The following is a 23,156-nucleotide window of genomic DNA, read 5'->3' on the forward strand; positions in this document are numbered from 1 at the left end:
CATTTATTTTGAGCCACATTAACATAGCATTTCAGTTCACTTCGGTCCGGCTAAATTTAAGTAAAAAATGAAAGTCTTTCTAAATAATAAGGTTATAAGTATACAAATCTAATATTTATGGTAGTTACTCATTTATTTTAACATCATTACATTTAAATGAATTAAATGAGGTTGATTATATATTCAAACAAAAAATAATAAAATAAATAAACAAATATGTGTGTGTGTGTAACTGGACCGAATTGACCGTATGTACCAAATTGGATTGAATGGACCTAACTTGACTGAATTGACCAAATTGCACCGAATAGATCGAAGTGAAATGAATGGATTGTATGGACCAGATTAGACCAAACAGGACTGAACTGACCAAAGTAGACTGAATGGACCAATCTGGGCTAAATAGACCTAAGTGGACCGTATGGACTAAATTGGATCGAATAAACGTAACTGGACCGAATTGGTTAAATTGGACTGAATAGACCTATGTGGACCAAATGGACCGAATAGACCTAAGTCGACAGTATGGACCAAATTAGACCGAATAGACCTAATTGGACCGAATAGACCGAATTGGACCGAATAGGACAGAGTGGACCGGATTGGACAGAGCATGATTGCATTGACCAAAGTAGACTGAACTGGACCGAATAGACCTAACTGAACTGAATTGGCCAAGTGGACCGTCTGGACCAAATTGGACGAAATAGTATAGACCTAACTGAACCGAATTGGCCAAATTGGATCGAATAGACCTAGATGGACTGAATGGACCATATTGGACCGAATGAACCTAAATAGATAGAATGGACCAAATTGGACCGAACAGACCTCAGTGGACCGTATGGACCAAATTTGACCTAAAAGACCTAAAGGGACCGAATTGGCCAATTGGACCGAATAGACCTAGGTTGACCATATGGACCAAATTGGACTGAATTGACCAAAGTAGACCAAATGGGTTTGAATGGACCGAACATGACTGAATAGACTGAATTGGACTGAATTGACTGAAGTAGGCCGAATGGACCTAATTGAATTGAAGTGGACTAAAGTAGACCGAATTAGACCAAAATTGACCAAAGTGGACTATAGTATACCGAATCGGACTGAATTGATAAAGTGGACCGAATGCCAATTTGTTATTAGCATAGCCAAGATTGTGTATGAACCAACTATTAACTAAAATCAAACCAAAACTGTTCCCTCGTGCATTTCTGAGGTCATTTTAGCTCTTTGTTCTGTGATACAAAATAAATCTAAATCTAAAGCATACCCAAAAATTAATAAAACTAAATCCCATGTTTTTTTTTTTCTTTCTTTGGACTAGTCATAATTGGAGGTTTTTTATTTATTTATTTTAATCTTTGAGATTGAGATGGTATTGGACCAGAGTTTTAATGTAAGCACCAATTTTTCTCCATTTTTTTTCTTTGTATCATTATATGGTTAGTGAATGTTGCTGCAATGCAAAAAAAAGGTTGCAATCCAAGCATGTCTTGAAGGGAACGAATCTACCCTATTTAAGATTTGATAACAGTGATCTTATGGTCCAATGACTTCTTTAGAGGTTTAATTCCTAGGAATGAATCAACCCTATTTTTACTTGGAAAAGAAGAAAGAATGTATGATTTGATGTTACTTCTTAACATGATAAGATATTTAATGTATCCAATGTATGCAAAGGCCCTCTCACCATGTGTAAATCTTGTATGTATAAGATAATTCAAACATGTTAATTGCTGTGCTTGGTGCTTCTTGGCATTGGCTATTTCACCTTTCCAATGATCCCATCTCTCTGCATCCTTGAAAATCCTCCTAATCTACCAAAGTAGTGGCTGCTTTACCAGATAGACAGCCAAGCCACGTTTATGAAGGCAAAGTGGTGATGTTGTTGTGAAGGGATCATTAGGTTTCAGCTTCAAGATATGGATTAAATATCAAACCCATCTAACAAGAAGAGGCATTAAGCGAAGACTTGCAAGCGTATCAAGAATCTTAAATTTGCACACCTCTCGGAGGACAATTTGTAAAGAAATGTTTTAAAGTAGTCAATGATCACAGTGAAATTGGAACAGGGTAATAGCATGAAGCGAAGACTTGGCTAAAGTTAAATAAGCAAAAGCTGATGACCAAGACTGAAATGTCAAATTATACAACACCTAGAAACACTGTAGGATCATTATTTATTATTTAGCATGATTACCACAACATAAGTGAATGATCCACAATTACTACAGCCAGTAGTAGTAGCAGCTATACCAGGTTCCAATTCAAACCAAGAAATTAGATGGACATAAGTGAATAAGGTTTCAATTAGTAAGTAAGGGTTGAAAAAGGTTTCAATTGGAAATGCAAACCAATTTTGCATTGCTTAAGCAGTATTGAGCATATATCCTGAACCAATAAGAAAATAAAACTGCAGAAGACTTGTACCATTTTTAAACTCCAAAAATTTTCAACATTTTTTTTTCTTTTTTTCTTTTTTCTCTCTCTCTCCAAAATGAACCGTTTCGGTTTCCTTTCTCTAAAACCCTAAAAGAATATTAAGAAGAGCTTAAAACGCACTATATCAACAATTCTTAATCAATCAACATCATTGTCAAGCTTCTGGGTTTCAATTCTTCATTGTATCTCTGAGATTTCCATATCTGTCAAATTGATTTATGGGACTAACTTCTTTTTAGCTTTAATGGATGGAAAAATCACATGACACTAATGTAATTAGTGGCGTGGATCCATTGGTGAGTCTTCTTAATGTAATAATGTGAAATTCATGTGAGTTTCTTTCCATGAGAGCTAAAGTAAGTTAGTTTCAGTGCTCAATTTGGTGCACTTTTCAGATAATTGACAATTTTTATTAGGATGAAATTAGGTAATTGACATGAGTATTGCAAAAATTTAGCTAACCAGGACAAGGTACAATCTGCTTCGGTAGATTGCATACTCTCCAGCAGCATTTTAGCCTTCAGAAAAACTAAAGAGGAAAAGCACAAAGCAATATCGTTTTGATCATAAAACTCTCACACAATCTGTTTCACTCACTGGTTACACAATCCTAGTGAAATATGTTCAACTTTATACTGCACATGTGAGTGAGTCTCTAATCTCTTTGAACAGCCTACAATTGACACACTTAGCTTTTACTTTCTTGCTACTTTCCTCTTACTATTACTTTACATCCATAACCAGTTCTTGCTTGAAAAATGTCACTGGCTATCTCTGCCATTATAAAGTGGAGCAAGTCAAAACCCTTTTACTCTTGGCTATAATTTGAAGTCATTCTCCTATTCCATTCTTGAATTTTCATAAGCTTAGTAAAATCATAATCTAGTAATCTGCCTGCACTTTTAAGATGGATGCGCATGAGCAGATGTGTCACACCCTTATCCAAACCCGGTACCTCTCGCATGCAAAGCGAGCGCTCTACCATGTGAGCTACATCCCCATGTTGATAAACTCTCTTAAACACAATTATATAACACTTTAGCACACATAAAATTTTGACTTGAGAAACAAGTTTCAATCTCTTGAAGATTCATTGCAATCCATTTGAAAATTCATAAATTTCAAGATTTGAACAGAGTGGATTTACTGATTAGTCAAGAAAAGACGACCAATGCATGCTACGTCACCTCATGCGTATTACCACTGGTTCGCCGCTTCTCCACATAAATACAGAATACTAATAATCTTAATTATCTCCACTCACCCTTTCACTCTCGACACACTCACTCTCAAATGGATCATCCCATTCCCAAAGGCAACATCATCTTCAAAACAGTCGGTAGGTCCAACTATGGCTTCCACATCTTCTCTCTCCAACTCCAACCCACCACTCTCGGTCCAGAGCACCACCTCATTGATGGTATCTCTATCAATTTCAATGGAACAGAGGATTAACTGTTAATTTTGTCCCCCTAGCTGTTAATTTATGTGTTAGTCATGTTAACGAGGAGACCTTTTCCGAAAGTTTAGCCCCGTACTTGTTAATTTAATGTGCATATTCACATTCTAATGGAGGAGAGACCATGTCCAAAAGTTGGTTCCCCGATCGAGAACTGAACTAAACTCATGGTATTGTAATTTTAGCTAACTAGTTTTTGTCGTCTTCTTTTTTTTTTTTTTTTAGAAAAAAAAAACAAAGATTTTATCTTAGAAAAATGCATTCTTTTCTCTAATGGCTTTAAATTTTGCCTCAATGAAACTTTCTATCTTAAGTTGTGTTGGACATTGGATAGGTTGTGCATCCGAGATGGCATTGGGTAAAATTAATTTTTGATCCTCCATTATCATATATAGTACAAACCAGTCACATACTTGCACAGTAGTTTGAAATTTTTTGTATGACTTTTTAAAAATATATTTGATTTTGTAGATTAAACAATCAATATGTGTTCTTTGAAATTCACTACAACAAACTTGACTTGTTTCAACCCACTTTCCTCAAGGGTTGATTAAAAAGTGCCGAAACCATCACTAAAAATTGGGGTGTTAAGTTTGATTAACTTTATTCCGAGGATCATTAAAATCCTCGAAATAAACCTATACAACCCTCGGAATAATCTATTAAAATTAGGCGGGCTAGTTTTTACACTCCAGCGCTAATTTTACCTCCAAATTTAAACATTTGTCAACGCATCCAATCACAACCTTTGATAGAAGATATCTCAAAATTTCCGACCCTTGAAATAAAGTCCAAAATTAAAACACAAAAGGGAAAACTCATTTTTGTTCACGCTCCACACTCAGAAACCGCTCACACAATCAGAAAATTCTCTCAAAATCGATCTGAGCTCATCTCAGAAAACTCAAAGTTCGGAGCTCATCTCATCTCATCTCTGACGGGCTGATTTGCGGTGGTCAGCTGTCTCATCTCCGACGACAAGCGAGCCGTTGATAGACTTAGCACTCTTTGCCACCCCATTTCCGATTACAGGTCTGTCTTTCTCTGTTTGTTTCCCGAAAAATTATGAAAATTACATAGTAGAACTATCCAAAAAAATTTTGGTATTCTCTCTCGTTTTCTCTCTCTCCATCGGTAGATATTTCTCTTCCTCACCATTGGTATAATTTGGGGGCTAGGGTTTGGGTTACATGTCCTTTGGAATCTAAAGTATGGATTGGATCTAAGAGGCTTGAACATATTATATTGAAGAAATGCTTAAGAAGGAGTTTCTAAGTGTTAACGGTGTGGTATAACAATAGTATAAATTTAAGTATGGGTTGGATCTATGAGGTTTTTGGTGGTGCTATGTTTGTTATTTTTTGTTTTCCAGTATTTTGTCTGAGAGTTTGATGCTGATTTTGAAAATTCTATGTGTATGTTAATTATTGAAAATCAGCTATAATATAGGTTTCCCCAATGGATATATTGATTATACCAGTGCAGCGTAAGTCTTTGTGTTTCTCATGCTATTTAAGCTAAAATCAATGCAATTTTATTATCCATTTTTATTGGTTTTTTGTGTTATGGAGTATAAATTAGAGTTTTTTGAGTTCCCTAATTTTGAAAGGACTGGACTATGTGATATCAAGAAGTTGCTACAAATTTATAATTTGTACATTTGAAACTTGTGTTAAAGAATACTCTTCTCTGTAGGAAATTTGGAGTATACACAAAAGCTTTTGTAGCTGGACTTCCAAAAATCATTAACAATGTCATATCTAGCTCATCTCCTAGTGTTATCTACGATTAATTCACAAAACAATCTTCATTTGTTTGTCACACATGATTCAGATCATAGACAAAGCCTTTTAGATTTTAATCATTTTGCCAACAGATTAACTTATACAATACGGGTAGATTATTTATGGCAGATAATGAAGATCAATCTCAAATAGAAAATCCCATCAGGAAGGTCAAGTATTTAGCTGAGGAACAAAATGAGCATAACCTCTACACATTCACTCCCAAAGGAAAGTGAGGAAGATAATGCCTCTCAAAGTATCATATATGGTATATTTTTCCCTTAACTTCTATTTCGTTTTGTTTGATTGTTGAATCCATAGTTATTGCTGCTTCTCATTTAAATAAAGTGTTTGGTAGCTCTGTTTTATTGTAGGAAATAAAAATGATATTTTTTGGGTTATTCTTATGTGATACTATTGCAGCTGGTATTGAAGCTCGTGATGGTTTTCTTAGCTGATCCAAATGATACTTCTTGACAGATGGAGCAAGCCCAGCTGTAAATTTTGACTTCACTTTCTTTTTGTTTCTATAACTGCCAGTATTTTCCATTTCCAATTGATACATTTATAACAGATTGTGTTTCTCTCTTACCAGGTGCATATGATGATGCAATTACTGATAAAATCAGAAAATGATGGATTTCTTTGTCCCATTCCTCAGTACCCTTTATACCCTGCTTCAATTGATCTCCATGGTGGTACACTGGTATGCTTCTAATCTGTAGCACTTTATTCAGAAGCTCAAGATTGGTTGTATTCAACTGCCAAGTGAAAAGACTTTTTTTTTTTTTTTTTTTTTTTTTAAGCATAGCTTTAACACTGACCTGACTTGGTAACCTGGAAGTTGGAAAATGGAAAGTTGATTTATTCTTTTTTTTAAATTTTTCATTCAATCTTGAAGTACGGTCATTTCTGGTTCCTTACTTTCTCAATGAAGCAACAGGATGGGGATTGGAAGTCTCTTCACTTAAGAAGCAATTGGAGGCTGCCAAGTCCCAAGGCATCATAGTTAGGGCTTTGGTTGTTATAAATCCCAGAAACCCAACAGGCCAGGTTTGCTATTAGTAGGTTTGAAGAAGTAGAGATTTGACTAGCAAAATATCTAAAGTTCACGTAAAAGAGAATGCATTGCTATGTGTCTATTTTTGTCCCTGTATATTATATGATTTATCTGTTGTACCTGCAGGTTCTTGGTGAGGAGAACCAGCGTGACATTGTGGAATTCTGCGGGAAAGAAGGTCTTGTGCTACTGGCAGATGAGGTTGGTAAATTCTTATTAGCAAAAGATGTTGAAACATCATGCAACTCTAGTAATAAATAGAGATTTGAGTACTTGTAGGGAACTAAATTTGGTTTTGTTTGCTCTTTATTGACTCCCTTTGCTTGCTTGGAGCCCTACCGAATAGATCTGATTTGATTTGCTATGTTAAAGTTACAACTAATGTCCAGTGAACTTTCTATAGGTATATCAGGAAAATGATAATTGTGAATAGATCATGTGTAATGTATTTGAGCCGATTTTAGTGGAATTTGAAATTTGGATTGTCAGGTGTTAATACCATGTTCTATTACTTGGAGATTTAAACTGGATAATAAGGTGTTCACTTGTTTGTAAACTTGGTTCAAAGCCATTATGAACTACTTAACAGCTGTGAAATTATTATTTTCTAATTGAATCATTCGTCTTTAAGATCAACAAGACTATTCTGGTGCTTATACATATGAAAGGATTGATGTGGAGGGATCTTTCCATACTGAATGGTTCAAGCTTGCCAAACAGTGTAAGATAAGTTTTGGAGGTATTCCACTTGAATGAAACTCAAAATAATCCTAATAAATTTCTGCCCAGGACTCTGCTGGGCAGAGCTGACACCACCTCTACCTGTTAAAATGTATCTCAATTATTCTGTTTAATTGCTTGAAGTTTGTTTATGTTGTTTGTCATTGTGTTTTGGCAGATTCTGCTACTTCTCTTTATATTTGCTCTTGTTTTTTGCAGGGAGTTTGGGTTTCAAGACTGAACATGGAAGTGGACAGAGGAATTCATTAGTACCAAAGAAAACCTTAGTAAATCTTGGTTGTGTATAAACTGCACAATTTATAATCATATTAATTTATGAGACATTATTTATATAGTCAATGGAAAAGAGTAGGCATTGACATTATTTGCCTCAAGCACATGGGATGAAGTACCATTTAGTTCTTCATGATGTTCTAAAATTTGAAAGAGTCTGTTAATAAGTAAAAACTAATTTGCTTGTAAGTGCTTAATATATTTGTTTGATAGAATATGTATGTTACTAACCATTAAGATCGAATAATTTTTGTTGGTTGTTTCAAATTTTGAGTACTTGAGGCTTGACACTAATTGCTTATTTGGGCTCTAGTTTGGAAATATGTATTTTGTCCATTGGTTTGTTTAGTGCAGCTATTTGCACTGTGTTTGTGTTTTTGTTGAGGGGGTCATTTAGAATTTTTATAGCAGCTTTGGTTGTGTTTTGTGCAGCCACTAGGCTGATCTGGGTGTTGTATGGCTACTGGCCTTTTGTTCCTGCACAAAGTAGTTTGTTTTCTTGCGTGTGATTTAAATGAAGGATTTAGTGATTTAGAAAGCTAATTGAATTTTGTTTTGATATTTGTGTTTTGTTATAATATAGATTTTGTAATATGTGGTTCTTTAAAGTATATGTGCATGGTTGTGGGTTTTTTTATTTTTTAAGGAGAAAAACCTTATTTCAAGGGTCGGAGACCCTCAAAAAAGGTTATTGTTTATTTATTTTTGAATTTCTCCAGGGTCGCCAATCCTCCATAAAACATTTTTTTCAAGAGTTATGTAGGTCGTCGAAATTTCTGTTTCAAGGGTCATTTAGGCCACTGAAATTTTTGCTGTGGGAAAATTTGTTTCAAAGGTTATCAAGGGTCTTCTAGACCCTCAAAATATCTTTTTTGAGGGCTTTTAATACTTTTTTTTAAGGGTTTTGACCCTCGAAACAAACTAACTTTGTTGTAGTATATTGTGCTTTTAATTTTTGTATTCCTTCCTATTACTGTCATTCAAGTAGTTGAAAACACACATTGAGGCTTCTATCTCAATGGACAAAACAAATTTCCATTCAACTGATTATATGATGCATTTGACGTAGTATAATTATGTTGAATGGTAAGTAACATTATATTCTATACTTTGTATATTTGCATTTGTTTGATACTCTTTTATCATTGTTTGAACTCACTTTTAGTCTCTTTAATAAACAAGTTAGATTTTCAACATTGAGCTGTACCTATAAGTACAAATTTCTATATTTTTATGTTGGATTAGATATATTTATACTTGTAGATATTGTTTGTTTGTTTAGACTCCTGTAAACCAGTTTTGTTTAACCTAATCAATTGACCAAGTACTTAGATTGATTTTTCAAATCTAGGTTAAACATAGACAATCATATCACAAAGTGTGGAAAAATAAAGACGACAAGTAATATGACGACTTAGGAAAACCAATGAAATGAACAATTTCAAGGTAAAAAAACCTGGCGAGAATTTAACTTAGCTATCCTCAAGGTAAACAAATTCACTTTGATAGAGTGGAAGTTTTACAATAGATTTTCTCCCTAAAATCTAAAACTTGTAGTACTTACTCACACAACCACATGTAGCTTTGACTCTACTAACTAATTTATCTAAATTTGTTGAACACAAACACCGACGTTTGTGACTTTGAAATTCCACTCAAAAGTTTAGATCACCATCAGTAGTAGATCTTTATGTAGTAACTCACTAGTTCTTGATTGTAGATCTTGTTCCGATAGATGCTTGTTGAGTTAGAAGGCTATAAAACCTCACAAATCTCATAGGAGTAACTCACAAGACTTCCAATAACTTGTAAAATGTAGTTAGAGTTTTCCTTTTATACCAAGTAGTGTTTAACTCAAACCCTAAATGTTTTTGTGAGCTTTGGGCCTAATTAAAATTCTACAGACTACGATTTTCGATCGGTCGAGCTTTTCTTTCGATCAGTCAAGCTTCACAGAAACTGACTTCTACTTTCTGCAGCTTTACAGTTCTTGAATTTTGACTTGAACAATCTTGAGCAATGTAACACCTAATCTAGACATGTTTTTGTTCTCGATTTGCCAACATACATAAATTTAGAATCTAAATATTTAATCCTAAATATTTAGAACCTAACAGATATAAATAATGTTGAGTTGAATTGGAAAATTGCACTTACATCCACAATAATCACACTAGAAGTCATCTTATATATATATATATATATATATATATATATATTCAATAGTTACAATTAAAGAGGGGAGTTTAAATCCTGAATGCAACTATTGAAAATAGTGGAAAGTGCCATAATCAAAAGCCATTTTCTATCCTGTTTGATAAGATTGTAGAGGCAAAAAAATTTCTTAAGGACATCATATATGTTTTGAATGATATATAAACCCTTGCGTAGTAGTTAGTAGAGCAACAAGGTCCACACTAACTAAATAATATTCAGCAACAAGACTACATTAAATAAAACCAATCATTGGAAGTTTTTAACAATAGAAATTTTGTCCCAAATTTGTTAATTTAACTAGTGGTAGACCCACTTAATTTGTAATGTGATATAATGTATAATTTATTTTCTAAAATTTATTGAAGATAATTTCATTAATATATATTATTCATTTTTTGAAGTGTTTTGTACTTTACATTATTCAAAATTTTGTTATAGTATGTTATGTCTTCCTCTTTTTTTTTTTCTTTTTTTTTTTTTTTTTTTTTCTTCTTCTTTTTTTGGTACAACTAAACTTTTTTAAGTTTCAAATTAATGATTTAAATTTCTTATTCTTTTAAGGAAATTATTATGATATATCAAACCTCATTAGAAATTAACAATTTATGTTACTCAAATAATTTATAGGCACATCCAAATACACAGATATGTAAATTGTATTTTGATATAAACTCAAATTCTCATTTCCAACTCAAATAAAAAAAAATAAAAAATAAAAGAGGGGGATAGAGTTTATATGATGGGCAACTCAAAAAACACATCATCAAAATGTATCAACCCAAAGTAAAGATTAAAAAAAAAAAAGCATTGATCTAAAATAGAGTTGAAAGAAAGAATAAATAATAGAGAGAGAGAGAGAGAGAGAGAGAGAGAGAGAGAGAGAGAGAGAGAGAGAATATTCACATTTTTTTGGGTGAGAATGTGAGATGAATAGAAATTTATATAAAAGAAGACGAGTAAAAAATTACTCAAAAGAAAATGTATGGTTGTAAACACCAAATAAACCAAGTCATGCTACATAATAGAATAACATTATACCATTATATTCTATATAATGTCACATGATAACATCTATCAATCAAAGAAAAGAAAAGAAAAAAGATAACAAATCAAAAGACAACCAAATCACATCAATCCAAAGTAGAGTTTAATACAAAAATTTATCAACTTAGAGTAGGATGCAATGAAGAATAAAAAAAATCCACCAAAAGAGAGAGAGAAAGTATTCACCATTTTTTGTGTAGGAAAAATATGGATAAAATAAAAGAGAATGACAAATTTTTATAGTAAATAAAATGAGGAAAGAATGAATGCATAATCAAAAGCCATCTTCTATCCTGTTTGATAAGATTGTAGAGGCAAAAAAATTTCTTAAGGACATCATATATGTTTTGAATGATATATAAACCCTTGCGTAGTAGTTAGTAGAGCAACAAGGTCCACACTAACTAAATAATATTCAGCAACAAGACTACATTGAATAAAAACCAATCATTTGAAGTTTTTAACAATAGAAAATTTAGTCCCAAATTTGTTAATTTAACTAGTGGTAAACCCACTTTGTAATGTGATATAATGTATAATTTATTTTCTAAAATTTATTGAGGATAATTTCATTAATATATATTATTCATTTTTTGAAGTGTTTTTTATTTTACATTATTCAAAATTTTGTTCTAATATGTTATGTTTTCCTTTTATTTTTTATTTTTGGTACAACTAAAATTTTTTAAGTTTCAAATTAATGATTTAAATTTCTTATTCTTTTAAAATTATTATGATATATAAAACCTCATTAGAAATTAACAATTTATGTTACTCAAATAATTTATAGGCACATCCAAATACACAGACATGTAAATTGTATTTTGATATAAACTCAAATTCTCATTTCCAACTCAAATAAAAAATATAAGAGGGGGATAGAGTTTATATGATGGGCAACTCAAAAAACACATCATCAAAATGTATCAACCGAAAGTAGAGATTAAAAAAAAATTCATCGATCTAGAATAGAGTTAGAAAGAATAATAGAGAGAGAGAGAGAGAGAGAGAGAGAGAGAGAGAGAGAGAGAGAGAGAGAATATTCACATTTTTTTGGGTGAGAATGTGAGATGAATAGAAATTTATATAAAAGTAGATGAGTAAAAGATTACTCAAAAGAAAATGTATGGTTGTAAACACCAAATAAACCAAGTCATGCTACATAATAGAATAACATTATACCATTATATGCTATATAATGTCACATGATAACATCTATCAATCAAAGAAAAGAAAAGAAAAAAGATAACAAATCAAAAGACAACCAAATCACATCAATCCAAAGTAGAGTTTAATACAAAAATTTATCAACTTAGAGTAGTGTAAGGTCACGATTTGGAGCCCAAGCTCATAAAGGTATGGAGTCTTGGTTCAATGAGCCCAAACCAATGAATTTATAAAGAATGGGTTGGAAACTTGGATCTTAGCGACTCAAACGATCAACCAACAGGTTAGATGATCTAGAAAGAAAGATGACATAGATTTTCTAAGAAGAAACGTCCTCAGATTGTATCTGAGGAGTCTCCTCTTCTTCATCCATCCCCCCCCCCCCCCTATTTATACTGTCCTCTCCCCATTTTCCACCATTCACGTGTAGATTTTAGGTTCATAGTGATGATATTTGTCCAATCAATCCTTTCTTAGAGTCGTTGGAAGTGGTTATAAAGGTTGAAAAGTAGGGTTCAGTTAGTTGCAGAGCACTTAATGTAATGGTATCAGCTTTCCCTTAGATCTTTTCTAAGCCTCCCTTTGTCCTTTTCTTTCTTAATACTTATCCTCTTCCACAAAGTGGTCCGGAATGTCATTCTCAATGACAGATCGTCTCCTTTGTCCTCGGCCTTACCTGACCGAGGAGGAGCTCTTCTTTGGGCTAGGCCCCTGTCCCAATATATACATTGGTATGGGCTCCCTGGTTTGTCACCCTCACAAGTAGGATGCAATAAAGAATAAAAAAAATCCACCAAAAGAGAGAGAGAAAGTATTCACCATTTTTTGTATAGGAAAAATATGGATGACAAATTTTTATAGTAAATAAAATGAGGAAAGGAATAATCAAAATAAAAGGAAGATGAAAGGACGGAGGAATCATAATGTTAAAGTATAGAGCAGTAGGAAGATAAAAAGGTAAAAGTGGGTGAAAATGTTAGAAGAAGTGTAATTATAAGATGAGAAATTAATAAGGAGAAAAATAATAAAAAATGAGAAAGTGTTGAAAATAGATAGTTGATGTACAGCCTCTGGCCTAGCTTAACAAAAAACTGTAATAAACTCATGGTACTATAATTTTAGCTAACCGGTTTTCACCTTAAAAATAATATATATATATATAAAAGAAGAGATTTGAAAAAAAAAAAAAAATTGTTGAGAAATATCTTAGAAAAAAGGTTTTATGTTCTCTAATGCTTTAAATCTTGCTGTAATGAAACTTTGTTCTCTAGCAGCAGGGACGAACCCACGTTGGGCTGGAGGGGGCCACGGCCCCCCCATTGTCCCACGCCTCCCTTTATAATTTCTTAAAATCAAATATTTCTTATAGTGTAATGGTCCAAAGTTGGCCCCCCCTCTCCTAACGACGCCCACATCTGCTCCTCATCCTTCTCAAAATAAATTTTTTGTGAAAAAATTTAAATTTTATCTTCTTAAAAATTTGATTAGTTCAAATGCTTTCAAAAAAAGAAAAAAAGAAAGAAAAGTAAGCAAATCTATAACTTGTAACTCTATACTAAATATGAAACCTTTTAACATAAAGCATTTTATTTTTAAAAAAAAAATCGTATTCTACATTATTTGGTATTTTAAGTGGCTAAATTCCTTTAGGAGGGAAAAAAAATTAAGGACAAAACCAAAAAAAAAAAAAAAAAACTATTTTTTAAGATAAATTATTCTTTAAATTAGTTTCTTAATTAAATTGTGTGTGTGCACATAGGGGCATTTTCAAATGCTGAAATGCACACATGTCATCATTCTTTCTTAATTGTGTCAAATGTTTGGTAAGAATAAAAATAACTATAACTTTCCATTTTGTGTATTTTCTTTTATTAATATTTTGTTAACATTGGATGGATATTATTTTATTTTTTATTTTTACATAGTATATAGTCTCCTATTTTATTCTATTTTTCATTCTTGGATTTTAAATTTCTTAGGTTCATGCCTTGGACCCGCTATCCTAAATTTTTTTAATTTTTTTTTTTTTTATAGTATATAGTCTTCCATCAGCTGTTTTCCCGTTAGTGGAAGAGGTTTACCAATAAGCTTGTTGAGTTTCCTTTGGAAAACCCTCAGTAAAGTGTTCTGTGGACTTGCTTTATGAAGTGGTTTGTTTGCAAATACGGGTTGTTACAGAAGGCTCATCTTTGTGACTTGTATGTCATGTTACAAATGTACTCATTTCCTGTGCTGCATCATTTTTCTCTATACAGGTTTATGAGCCTTCTCAGCTTGAAAGTATATATATGCATCTGCTTTTTATTTCCCCTATTTTGGTTATGGGGGTTGCATGCAATGTAATAAGTTCAGAGCCTCATTAGGTTTTTCTGCGTGGATGTTCTCTTATTGCAGCATGCATATCGAGATGGCCGTCTAGAGGAGGTAGTTCTACGTCATCTTAGGTCTGAAGATGGAGAAACTGTGATAGCTAAAAATATTAGGTTTTGTCTGTACCTTTTGTTGATATTCTTTTTCCCTTAAATAATTTCATATTCCCATGCTCACTGAGTTTTGGTTATTGCTAGGCTGTCAGAGTTCCTTGGTAACATGCATATAAGGTGAACAGATGCTGTTTTATAGTCTAGAGTAAGTATGTTATCACTTGGATTCTGCTTTCCGTACAAGTATTTGTACATTAGGACTTGACCTGTGGATTAATTTTTTTGATTTTCTTTAATTTTAGGAAATTTTTTATGAGTTGTACTAGTATCACATAATTAGGCATAATTTTGTGCCATAACTCACCATATGGTGAGTTATGATTAGGAAAGGTGTGTCCTCACATAGCCCACTAACACACCTTTACCAATCATAATTCACCATGTGACAAGTTGTGACACAAAATTATGTCCATTTATATAGTCTTAGCATAATTCATTTTTTATTCCAACAAGAGCTCAAACTAATTAATAAAAGAAAATTTTAGAGTTTTGAAAAGTTTAAAAAACAAGTTATGTAAAAGAAGAAGAAAAAAAAAATAGAGTTTTAAAAAGCTGTATATTGAATATCTATTAAGGAACTGATATTAAAAGGTTTTGATAGGAGATGCTGTTTTATGACTTCTCAATTGTTTTACTTTTACCCCACTTGCTTTTTCTTTGGAAGAATATCTACGTTCTTAATCGTTATTGCGTCATTTGAAGTGTTGGGCTTTTTTTAGGGCCTATCCCTCCTATTGAAAAAAATGATTTTTTTGGTCCTTGCTTGTTCGTTATGGAAAGGAGATGTCAAAGCAAACCTAGCATTAATCCAACAGGACCAACACCTCTTATATTTAACTCACATGCGATCTTGGATCTTGGATTCATTCTATGGTATACCATACATACACACCTGCACACAATTTTTTTATTATTATTTATAATTATTGGCATTCTTATCCCTCCACACCTCATTTTAATTTCCAAACTTTACAAACTACACCACCACCTTCCTCCATCTCTGTCTCTCAGCCATCTCATTCGTCAGATGGCTCCCACATGCACATACCCAACTTCTATAAATTTTGAGCGGTGCTTGGCATTTATAGAAACGTTTAACATGAATGAAGAGGCGTGCTTGGCATTTCGCTTCAATTTTGGCTCTACTCTGTATCTGTAATCAACTGTCTTTCAACAAATCGATTGCTTATTTTTTAATTCATCACTTATTAGCATAGACTAATTTTGACAAAGAGAAGAAAAATAATAACGGTGCCATATCTAATCATCAGTTAGGATAATTAGCTAAATAAGATTAAACATATTATTTTCAGCTACAGTACTTTTCAGATTGTAAATCATATATTCATAATGTAGAGAAGCTAATTTTTTGTTAGATGATATGCATGATTTGTTTGTTTTTTAAAACCTTAATGTTTTTTTTTTTAAGTAATAATTTTATTACTTTTCTTGATTTTTTTAATTGTTTTTTTTTTTTTTTTTTTTACATACAACAACCATTTTTTACTCCTTTCTTTCATTTTTTGGAATACGTAAAAAAAGAATAAAAAATTAAATGCAAAATAAATAATGCTAATATAAAATTTTCACACAATTATTGTAATTATTATGTATTTTTACACAATTATACATAAATTGATGATTAAATTTTGATTTTGTTAAAATATAATATTTTTTTTCTATTGTACACGCACTTATCAAATGGTCTAAGGAAGATCAGATGACTTATCAAAAAAAAGAAAAAAACCGAAGATCATATGACCTATCTTTCTATGATTATTGTGATAGCTTTTGTTTATAAAATTGGTGTTATTCCCGAAAAAAAAGGGGTAAGATTAAATTGATAATTGCACCAACTTCACGTTCATGCTCTGTTCTATTTTAGTTGTTATACATGTTTAAAGAAAACGACCAACTTGCTACGTTGGCTCTATTTCCCTTACGAACACCTTGAAAGCTAAGTGGAAATATTTTATTATATTCTGAATTAATTATTCTCCAAATTCTGATCTGATTTATCCCTTTAATTTTTTTTTTTTTTTTTTAGTCACATGCAGATAAACAAAAACATAGTTGCCAAAAAGAAAAAGAAAAAGAAAAAGTGACACCACACCCATAATCGATGCCATCCTACAATGAATCTTCTAAATTTCTAATAATGTGGACCCCATTTCCCCCTTATCCTTCCACCTTCCTTCTAAATCGTAGTTTTTTTTTTTGAGGTATGATGCAATAGAGATACTTATATGCTTTTCTAAGATTTGTGTAAGATGATGGTTGCTCAGTTGGACCCCAGAAGTGACCTTCGGTGTCTCTTTGCTTTACAATTATATATTTTGGTTCCATTGCCTCTGCTGCTTAGTTGTATTTATTCACCTTTCAATGGTGAGATGTTTGATTCTACCTGTCATGGATGTTGGGAATTTTAGGGCCCGTTTGGTAATATTGTTCTAGTAATGTTGTTTGTATTTTTCGGAAATACGTGTGGGTGAAAAAGTGTGAAAATATATATAATGTTGTTTAAATACTGAAAACTGTTGTTTAAACAGCGGTAATAAATGGGCCCTTAGGTTTCGGTATTTTTTTGGTCCAACAAAGTGATTTAGAGGTTGGATCTTGGTGTGATGTCAAGTGCCTTCTACAAAAAGTAACAAGTTGTGGGTTTGACCTTGGTATTTGACCTGATGATTGGTTTTTATTTCTAAGTTTATATTGATAACTTGGATTGACATGAAATTATTGGACAGTTATTACAACTCATGCCCAATGAAATAATAGTTTATAGGTCATTAGCTTTTGTTAGGATTTACATTTACCATACAAATCAGGTTTCAAGATTCTTCTACAAATCTGTGAATCCTAGGAATTCTTTCTCCATGTCTTTCTTTTTAATTAATTTATGATTAAAAAAAACAACAGGAAAAAGTCAAGATGAAGAAATTGTTTTTTTTGTTTTGTTTTTGTTTTTAAAGTAATATTTTTTAGTCACTATTCTCTGAACCTCTTAATGCTATCATTAACGCAGATTTGCTTGCTGTAAGGGACCAGAACATGGAGTGTTGGGCACGCTATACTATTTATCAAGGTGCATCTTCTATCAAAGTAATAAAATCGTCATGCATTGGATGGGTATGTTTGAGAGTTCTCATCAGCTATCTATTTATGGGATAATGATTTTTAGTAATGGACATGCAAATAGCTGTGCTGTTACCTAGGTGTATGGTTCCCCCTCACCAACAGTGATATATTTGGAACTGTTTATATAATTGTTTTTCTGGCTTCCATTCTTGTCAATATGGAGCTGTGATGACATGTTCTGGGCAACATTGTCTGAGGTCTTTTGTATTCTAATCTGAATTTTCCTGTTGTTTGAGGACGTTGCATCTTGCGGGATGTAAATGGGGTTAAGAGCTCCCTAAATTCAATAGCTTTTACAGATACTCATATCAGTTGTTATACATGAAAGACTAGCTTCCTCTCTCGCTCTTTCCTTTTTTACTAGCTCAAAAATGGTAAGAGTTTCAAATGAACGTTTCAGTGCAAAATATAATAAATTAGCCATTTTTAATTGTATACTTCTAGTCATTGAAAATATATGAATGGAGATTAAAATCTTGATTAATGTATAATTTGGGCAAAAATATTATTTTCGGTCTTGAAATATAATCTATGATTCTATAGTTATATTTTTGCCCTTAAAATTGATAATTTCCCTCATCTATCTATTTTTGTTATGTTTTCCATCGGTGTGTATAACAGAGTGAATATTTTGAGAATCAAAATAGAATCAAGACTATGTTTTCGAAAGAAAAACTTTATCTTTGTAAAATGGTTTAGATTTTAAACCTGTAAAAAAATTAACAAGAGTCGACGAGAACACCAGTTGTAGAACATTTTAATTGTATGTGGACAGAAATAAAACCTTCTAAATCTTAAGAATGAGAATCGAAGTAGAAAGTGAGAGACAATTAAATAAAACCTGCAGGTGCCATTGGTTTCACAGGCTGCTTCCTTACATGGAAATCTTGAGCTGATTAGAATTGAGAAGGTGACAAATGCATATGTAATAGTGGCGAAAGACTTGAAATGTGCTTGTTTGTGCCATCAAAATGCTCTCAGTTTGTAGTTTCACAGTTTCTCAAAAAAAAAAAAGTTTGTAGCTTCACAATTCGATCTTATTAGGCCAATTTTTTATACATAAAAAAATTTAATTGTAGGGTTGCTTTAAGATATTACACTTTAATTAATATTGTTTTGAAAGCTATACTATAGGCCAAATTTTACAAATACAAACCTTGTGAAATATTTGAAAGATAGGGATCCTCTTGACCTTAAAATCCGATGCTACTGTGAAACAATGTATAACTTGCTGCAATTTGTCAAAACCATTTAGGCAATATCACTCATGCATGGACTGGGAATATGGGATCGATGTAAAAGGTGATCCTTTTTGGGCCGAAGCTTAAGCAACAATCTTGGTTGTTTCTAGTGTGTTATATGCAGGTTTGGACTACATTTTTTTTGAAGGCAGAACCCTAAATGTTATTGGATCCATTCAAAATTCATATAATTCATATTATTCAGCAACATATATATATATATATATATATGGGTGAGTTGAGTTCAAGTTAAACCTGGTGTAATTCTAAGCAATGTTATACAACCCAATAATTTGTTACATAATTCCTATTTTGAAAACCCCAACATTGAATTACATGTTCCATATGTTCTTAACATTCATCCTAATTTTCATGTCGATTGGATATTATTTACCATTCAATCCATAAACTCATCTTTTATGCATTATTTTAAACTACAAAAACTTATATTTAGACAATTGATTGATGACATGACTATTAATATTTGATTACCTTGAAATTTTGCAAGCATGTAGAATATATAAAGATAACGTAATCTAATTGTGGATTTGTCAAAATTTGCATCCAATTAAAAAATATTGAGTGGTGTAACATTATTTAAAGTTATACCATATGTAACTTGAACCCAACCCCATATATATATATATATATATATAAACTAACCATAGAAGAGACTAAACCTTCTGCCGACTTGTATGCCATTAACAATTAACCATTCCCTAAATCAAATTGAAAATATACACACCATAACCGTACTTTGCAAAATATCAAGCAACATAGCATGTACAAACTAACATAGAAATTACACAAGTGTGCATGGTCACAATAGAAGTTCTATGAGTTACTGTAACTCACTATCAATAAAACCTACATTGATTAGATCATCGCCATCTTGTTGTTTTCCCGGTTAATCTAAATGACCTAAGTGTAGTACTAGAAGCAACCTAACATCGAGTTGGCTGGACTAGATATAGATTGACTATTGTGGGAAAGGGTATTTGGATAGCATTCCTGCATAAGATTTAGGGCACGTTTGGTAGACTGTAGTAAACATTGTAATGTAATAGATTTCTCTATGGCATAACTATTCGATTGTTTGACTATGTTTTTATTACAATGAATAGTTATTCCTCATGAATAGCTATTCTTCAAAATGAGGAATAACTATTCCTTATCAAAAGTACCGAATATCTATTCCTTCACCTTATGTAATAACTTTTTTAAAAAATTTCCTAAAAAACCATTAGTTGCCATATCTTCAAAAGGAAAGAAAATAAATTTTCCTTCTTGTTAATTATTAGCTCTATTTTGAACACCCTAAAATAAGTATATTTTAGGAAATTTGACTTAAAAATGATTCAATTACACCTTCTTTTTATACTCTACTAAATTGTAGATGTATATTCAGGATTCTATTTCTAAATAGTCATCAAACTAATGAATAGTATTACTTATTACATTCCAACTTAATGTATTCCTTGTAATACTTATTACTATTCCCATGTAATAATCATTACAATATACCAAACGTACCCTTATTTTATAAAATTATTATGGCTTTAGAAAAAATAGTTGCCGTCAATGCAAAGAGGCCAATCTGAAAAAAGCTAACAGACAACCCAATTCAAAGTCACATGACTCACATCAACAGTGACTACCCCAGTTACATAATGGCTTGGGTAGATCCACCAGAAATGGCATCCTTGACATCATTCACTTTAGCCTCTACATTCTCCTTTTCTTGCTAGGAACATTGTCTCGCAGCTCTTTTGTTGCTTCTAGTTTGGTACAAAACTGAGTCTGCTTGGTTCTTTTTGTCTATGGCATCCCCCTTTTCCTTGTCTTCCTTTTGCAAAATTTTAAGCTTCTTTAACAATACTATCCACCTGCAACATTTTTATTTTGTACATACAAACAAGGGGTTTAGTAACATAATTAAGTTAGTTTTACTAGTACTAATAAAAATGTGAATGTTTCCATTTTTTTTTTTTTTAAATCCAAAGACATAGATACTTGAAATGTTGAGATTTCAGAAAGAAAAGAAAGATGTAGGTTCTTTGTAGAACATGGTAGCATCATTGAAGTTACAAAAATGAAGATATAAAAGCATTTTTCAATCTATATACAAATTAGAGCATAAACCGGGGGGGGGGGGGGGGGATAATATACAAAAGCAGATAATATTAGTTATTTCTCAAATAGATTCAATACTTATAGTTAGCTAAGATAGTTTGGGTTTCAGGTTTACTCAAAATCATTCTAATAATATATCTCTAGCCATAACGTCTTCAACCACCAGATTCTAATTCATGTCTTCTGTTAAGAACTAAAACTTGATATATCTAGATTGAACAAAAACCAAATTTTCTTCAAAACAACAGTTTTTGCAAATACATACCTCATCACTTGGCATGGTGTGATGGTGCTAGCATCGGTTTTAGTGTTTAAGCCCATTCATAAACAGAGCACTGATTTTCAAAATCCCGGAGACAAAGACAATGACTCAAAATTTAAGGATCATTTTAAGGTATATAGTAGTACAAATTGAAATTAAAAAAAAAAAAAGGGATAAAAAAAGCATTGTACAAATTCATAAAATAAACTTGATAGTAGAAATGAAAATAAATAAATTACGCTTTATATTTAATATGTTTGGGTTCATTTGGATTGGGATTGGACTCTAAATCTTGCCTTAATCCAGAAGTGACCAACACCATATCGTTAGTTTACAAATTTTTTCTACAAAAGGGCATATATGTCATTGTAGTTTTAAGCAATGGTTTTTTATTTTTTAATAAAAAATAGATTAGATCTTAGAAAAATAGCTTTCTTTTCTCTCATGGTTTTAGATTTCGCTTTAATGAAACTTTCTTCTCAAATAGTAGTAGTGAGCGTTGGATAGGTTGTGAAAGATCATGCTTCTAAGCCGAATCTAACATGTTGAATGCATGGAAGACCAGAGGGATAATTTATGAACATTTTTTTTTTAAGTGACAGAAGAAACCTGCCTTGGATGAACCATAGGAGATTTAGTTATATCTTCTTTATAATTTTGAAATTATTTTTTGCATCGATTGCTATTTTGTTTAGCACCTGGGATTTTAATAGTTTGCTACATTGTGTATCTATTTTGTTTAAAAATGTGTCCACATATATGCAACTTAACAAGGACTAGATAGTAGATATTATTCTGTATCAAAATGTAGCATTCTAATCATTAATTACTAATTAGTGTACAAAAATATGCTTATAATTTACTAGCCTCTATGCATGTGCATTGCACGTGCTCAAAGGCTTTTTTTTTTTCTAAAAATTTTTAAACAGTAACTGTAATTTCTTTTTTGAACGTGTGTTTAAAAGTGTAGGAGTTTTCTTAGTAAAAAAAAAAAAAAAAAAGTGGTGTTTTATTTGGATGAAAAAGGAATTAAAAAAAAAATGCCAAATTTTAGGGAATAAAAAGATTAACATAAAGGGGAAAAAAAAACCTAAATTTTAAGATTTCTCTTTTTGAATTTAAAAGGATAGTAGCTATAGGTGTTGTAGAAAGTATAGATAGATTGGTTATTTGTTTGACATTTATGACCCAATTTTTAAGAGAAGTTACCCTTCATCAATGAGGGTATTTTTTAATCATATAAAAGTTCAATTTAAAGAAGGGAATCCTCTTATATATAGTATAGATAAGTTCATGTCCATGTTTTATAAATGTTTTAATAGTGTGTGGAAAGAAAAAAGAAGAACACGAATACATTTGTGGGGGTTTGAGGATGAGGAGGACTAGGAGCGATATGTCCTTCATCGATTCATTTGTAAAGCACCTTCAACCCGAGAAGAGGATGGGAAGGTGCACAATTTCTCGTGAGCGCCCGAGTGGGAGAAGTAGCCTTCTAGGAGAGGGCCAAGGCAGCTGGGAGAAGTTTCCTGTAAAAGCTTACCTACTACCTTCGCATTAAATTCATAGCAACAACTTTATTAGTTGCATTAATGAAGAAATGACACCTGAACAATAAATTCACAGCTAAGTAGCCTCTTTTACCACCTTCAGCAGAACTTTGATGGGACAAATGTCCTAAGGAAAGCTTTGAAGTATACAAGTGGAGG

The 23,156-nt window shown here is 32.1% G+C and overlaps 1 protein-coding gene and 1 long non-coding RNA gene across 8 annotated transcripts in view; both read left to right on the plus strand.

Annotated features, from left to right (window-relative positions):
• Positions 1–23,156, plus strand: part of LOC126724324 (uncharacterized) — a 107,895-nt gene that overhangs the window by 16,794 nt on the left and 67,945 nt on the right. The window lies entirely within an intron of this gene.
• LOC126724303 (alanine aminotransferase 1, mitochondrial-like) lies at positions 4,625–8,326 on the plus strand. 7 transcript variants are annotated; one of them, XM_050428912.1, is made up of 6 exons: positions 4,626–4,939; positions 5,807–5,959; positions 6,287–6,397; positions 6,878–6,952; positions 7,383–7,472; positions 7,691–8,326. In XM_050428912.1, the coding sequence occupies exons 2-6, from the start codon at positions 5,936–5,938 to the stop codon at positions 7,739–7,741; spliced, it is 351 nt and encodes a 116-aa protein (XP_050284869.1). In that variant the 5' UTR covers positions 4,626–4,939; positions 5,807–5,935; the 3' UTR covers positions 7,742–8,326. The 7 variants fall into 7 exon arrangements, 2 of the variants coding, with proteins under 2 accessions (XP_050284870.1, XP_050284869.1); XM_050428913.1 differs by lacking the exon at positions 7,383–7,472 and having other exon boundaries at positions 4,625–4,939; XR_007654903.1 differs by lacking the exons at positions 4,626–4,939; positions 7,691–8,326 and adding an exon at positions 6,593–6,744 and having other exon boundaries at positions 5,940–5,959; positions 7,383–7,626.

This window comes from Quercus robur, chromosome 4, assembly GCF_932294415.1.
Source record: "Quercus robur chromosome 4, dhQueRobu3.1, whole genome shotgun sequence".
Taxonomy (NCBI): Eukaryota; Viridiplantae; Streptophyta; class Magnoliopsida; order Fagales; family Fagaceae; genus Quercus; species Quercus robur.

Coding starts and splice junctions, on each gene's coding strand:
- LOC126724303 (XM_050428912.1), top strand. CDS start 5,936: ATGCCTCTCAAAGTATCATATATG. Junction 6,398..6,877: donor ATCTCCATGGTGGTACACTG/GTATGCTTCTAA, acceptor TTGTACCTGCAG/GTTCTTGGTGAGGAGAACCA. Junction 6,953..7,382: donor TTGTGCTACTGGCAGATGAG/GTTGGTAAATTC, acceptor TTCGTCTTTAAG/ATCAACAAGACTATTCTGGT.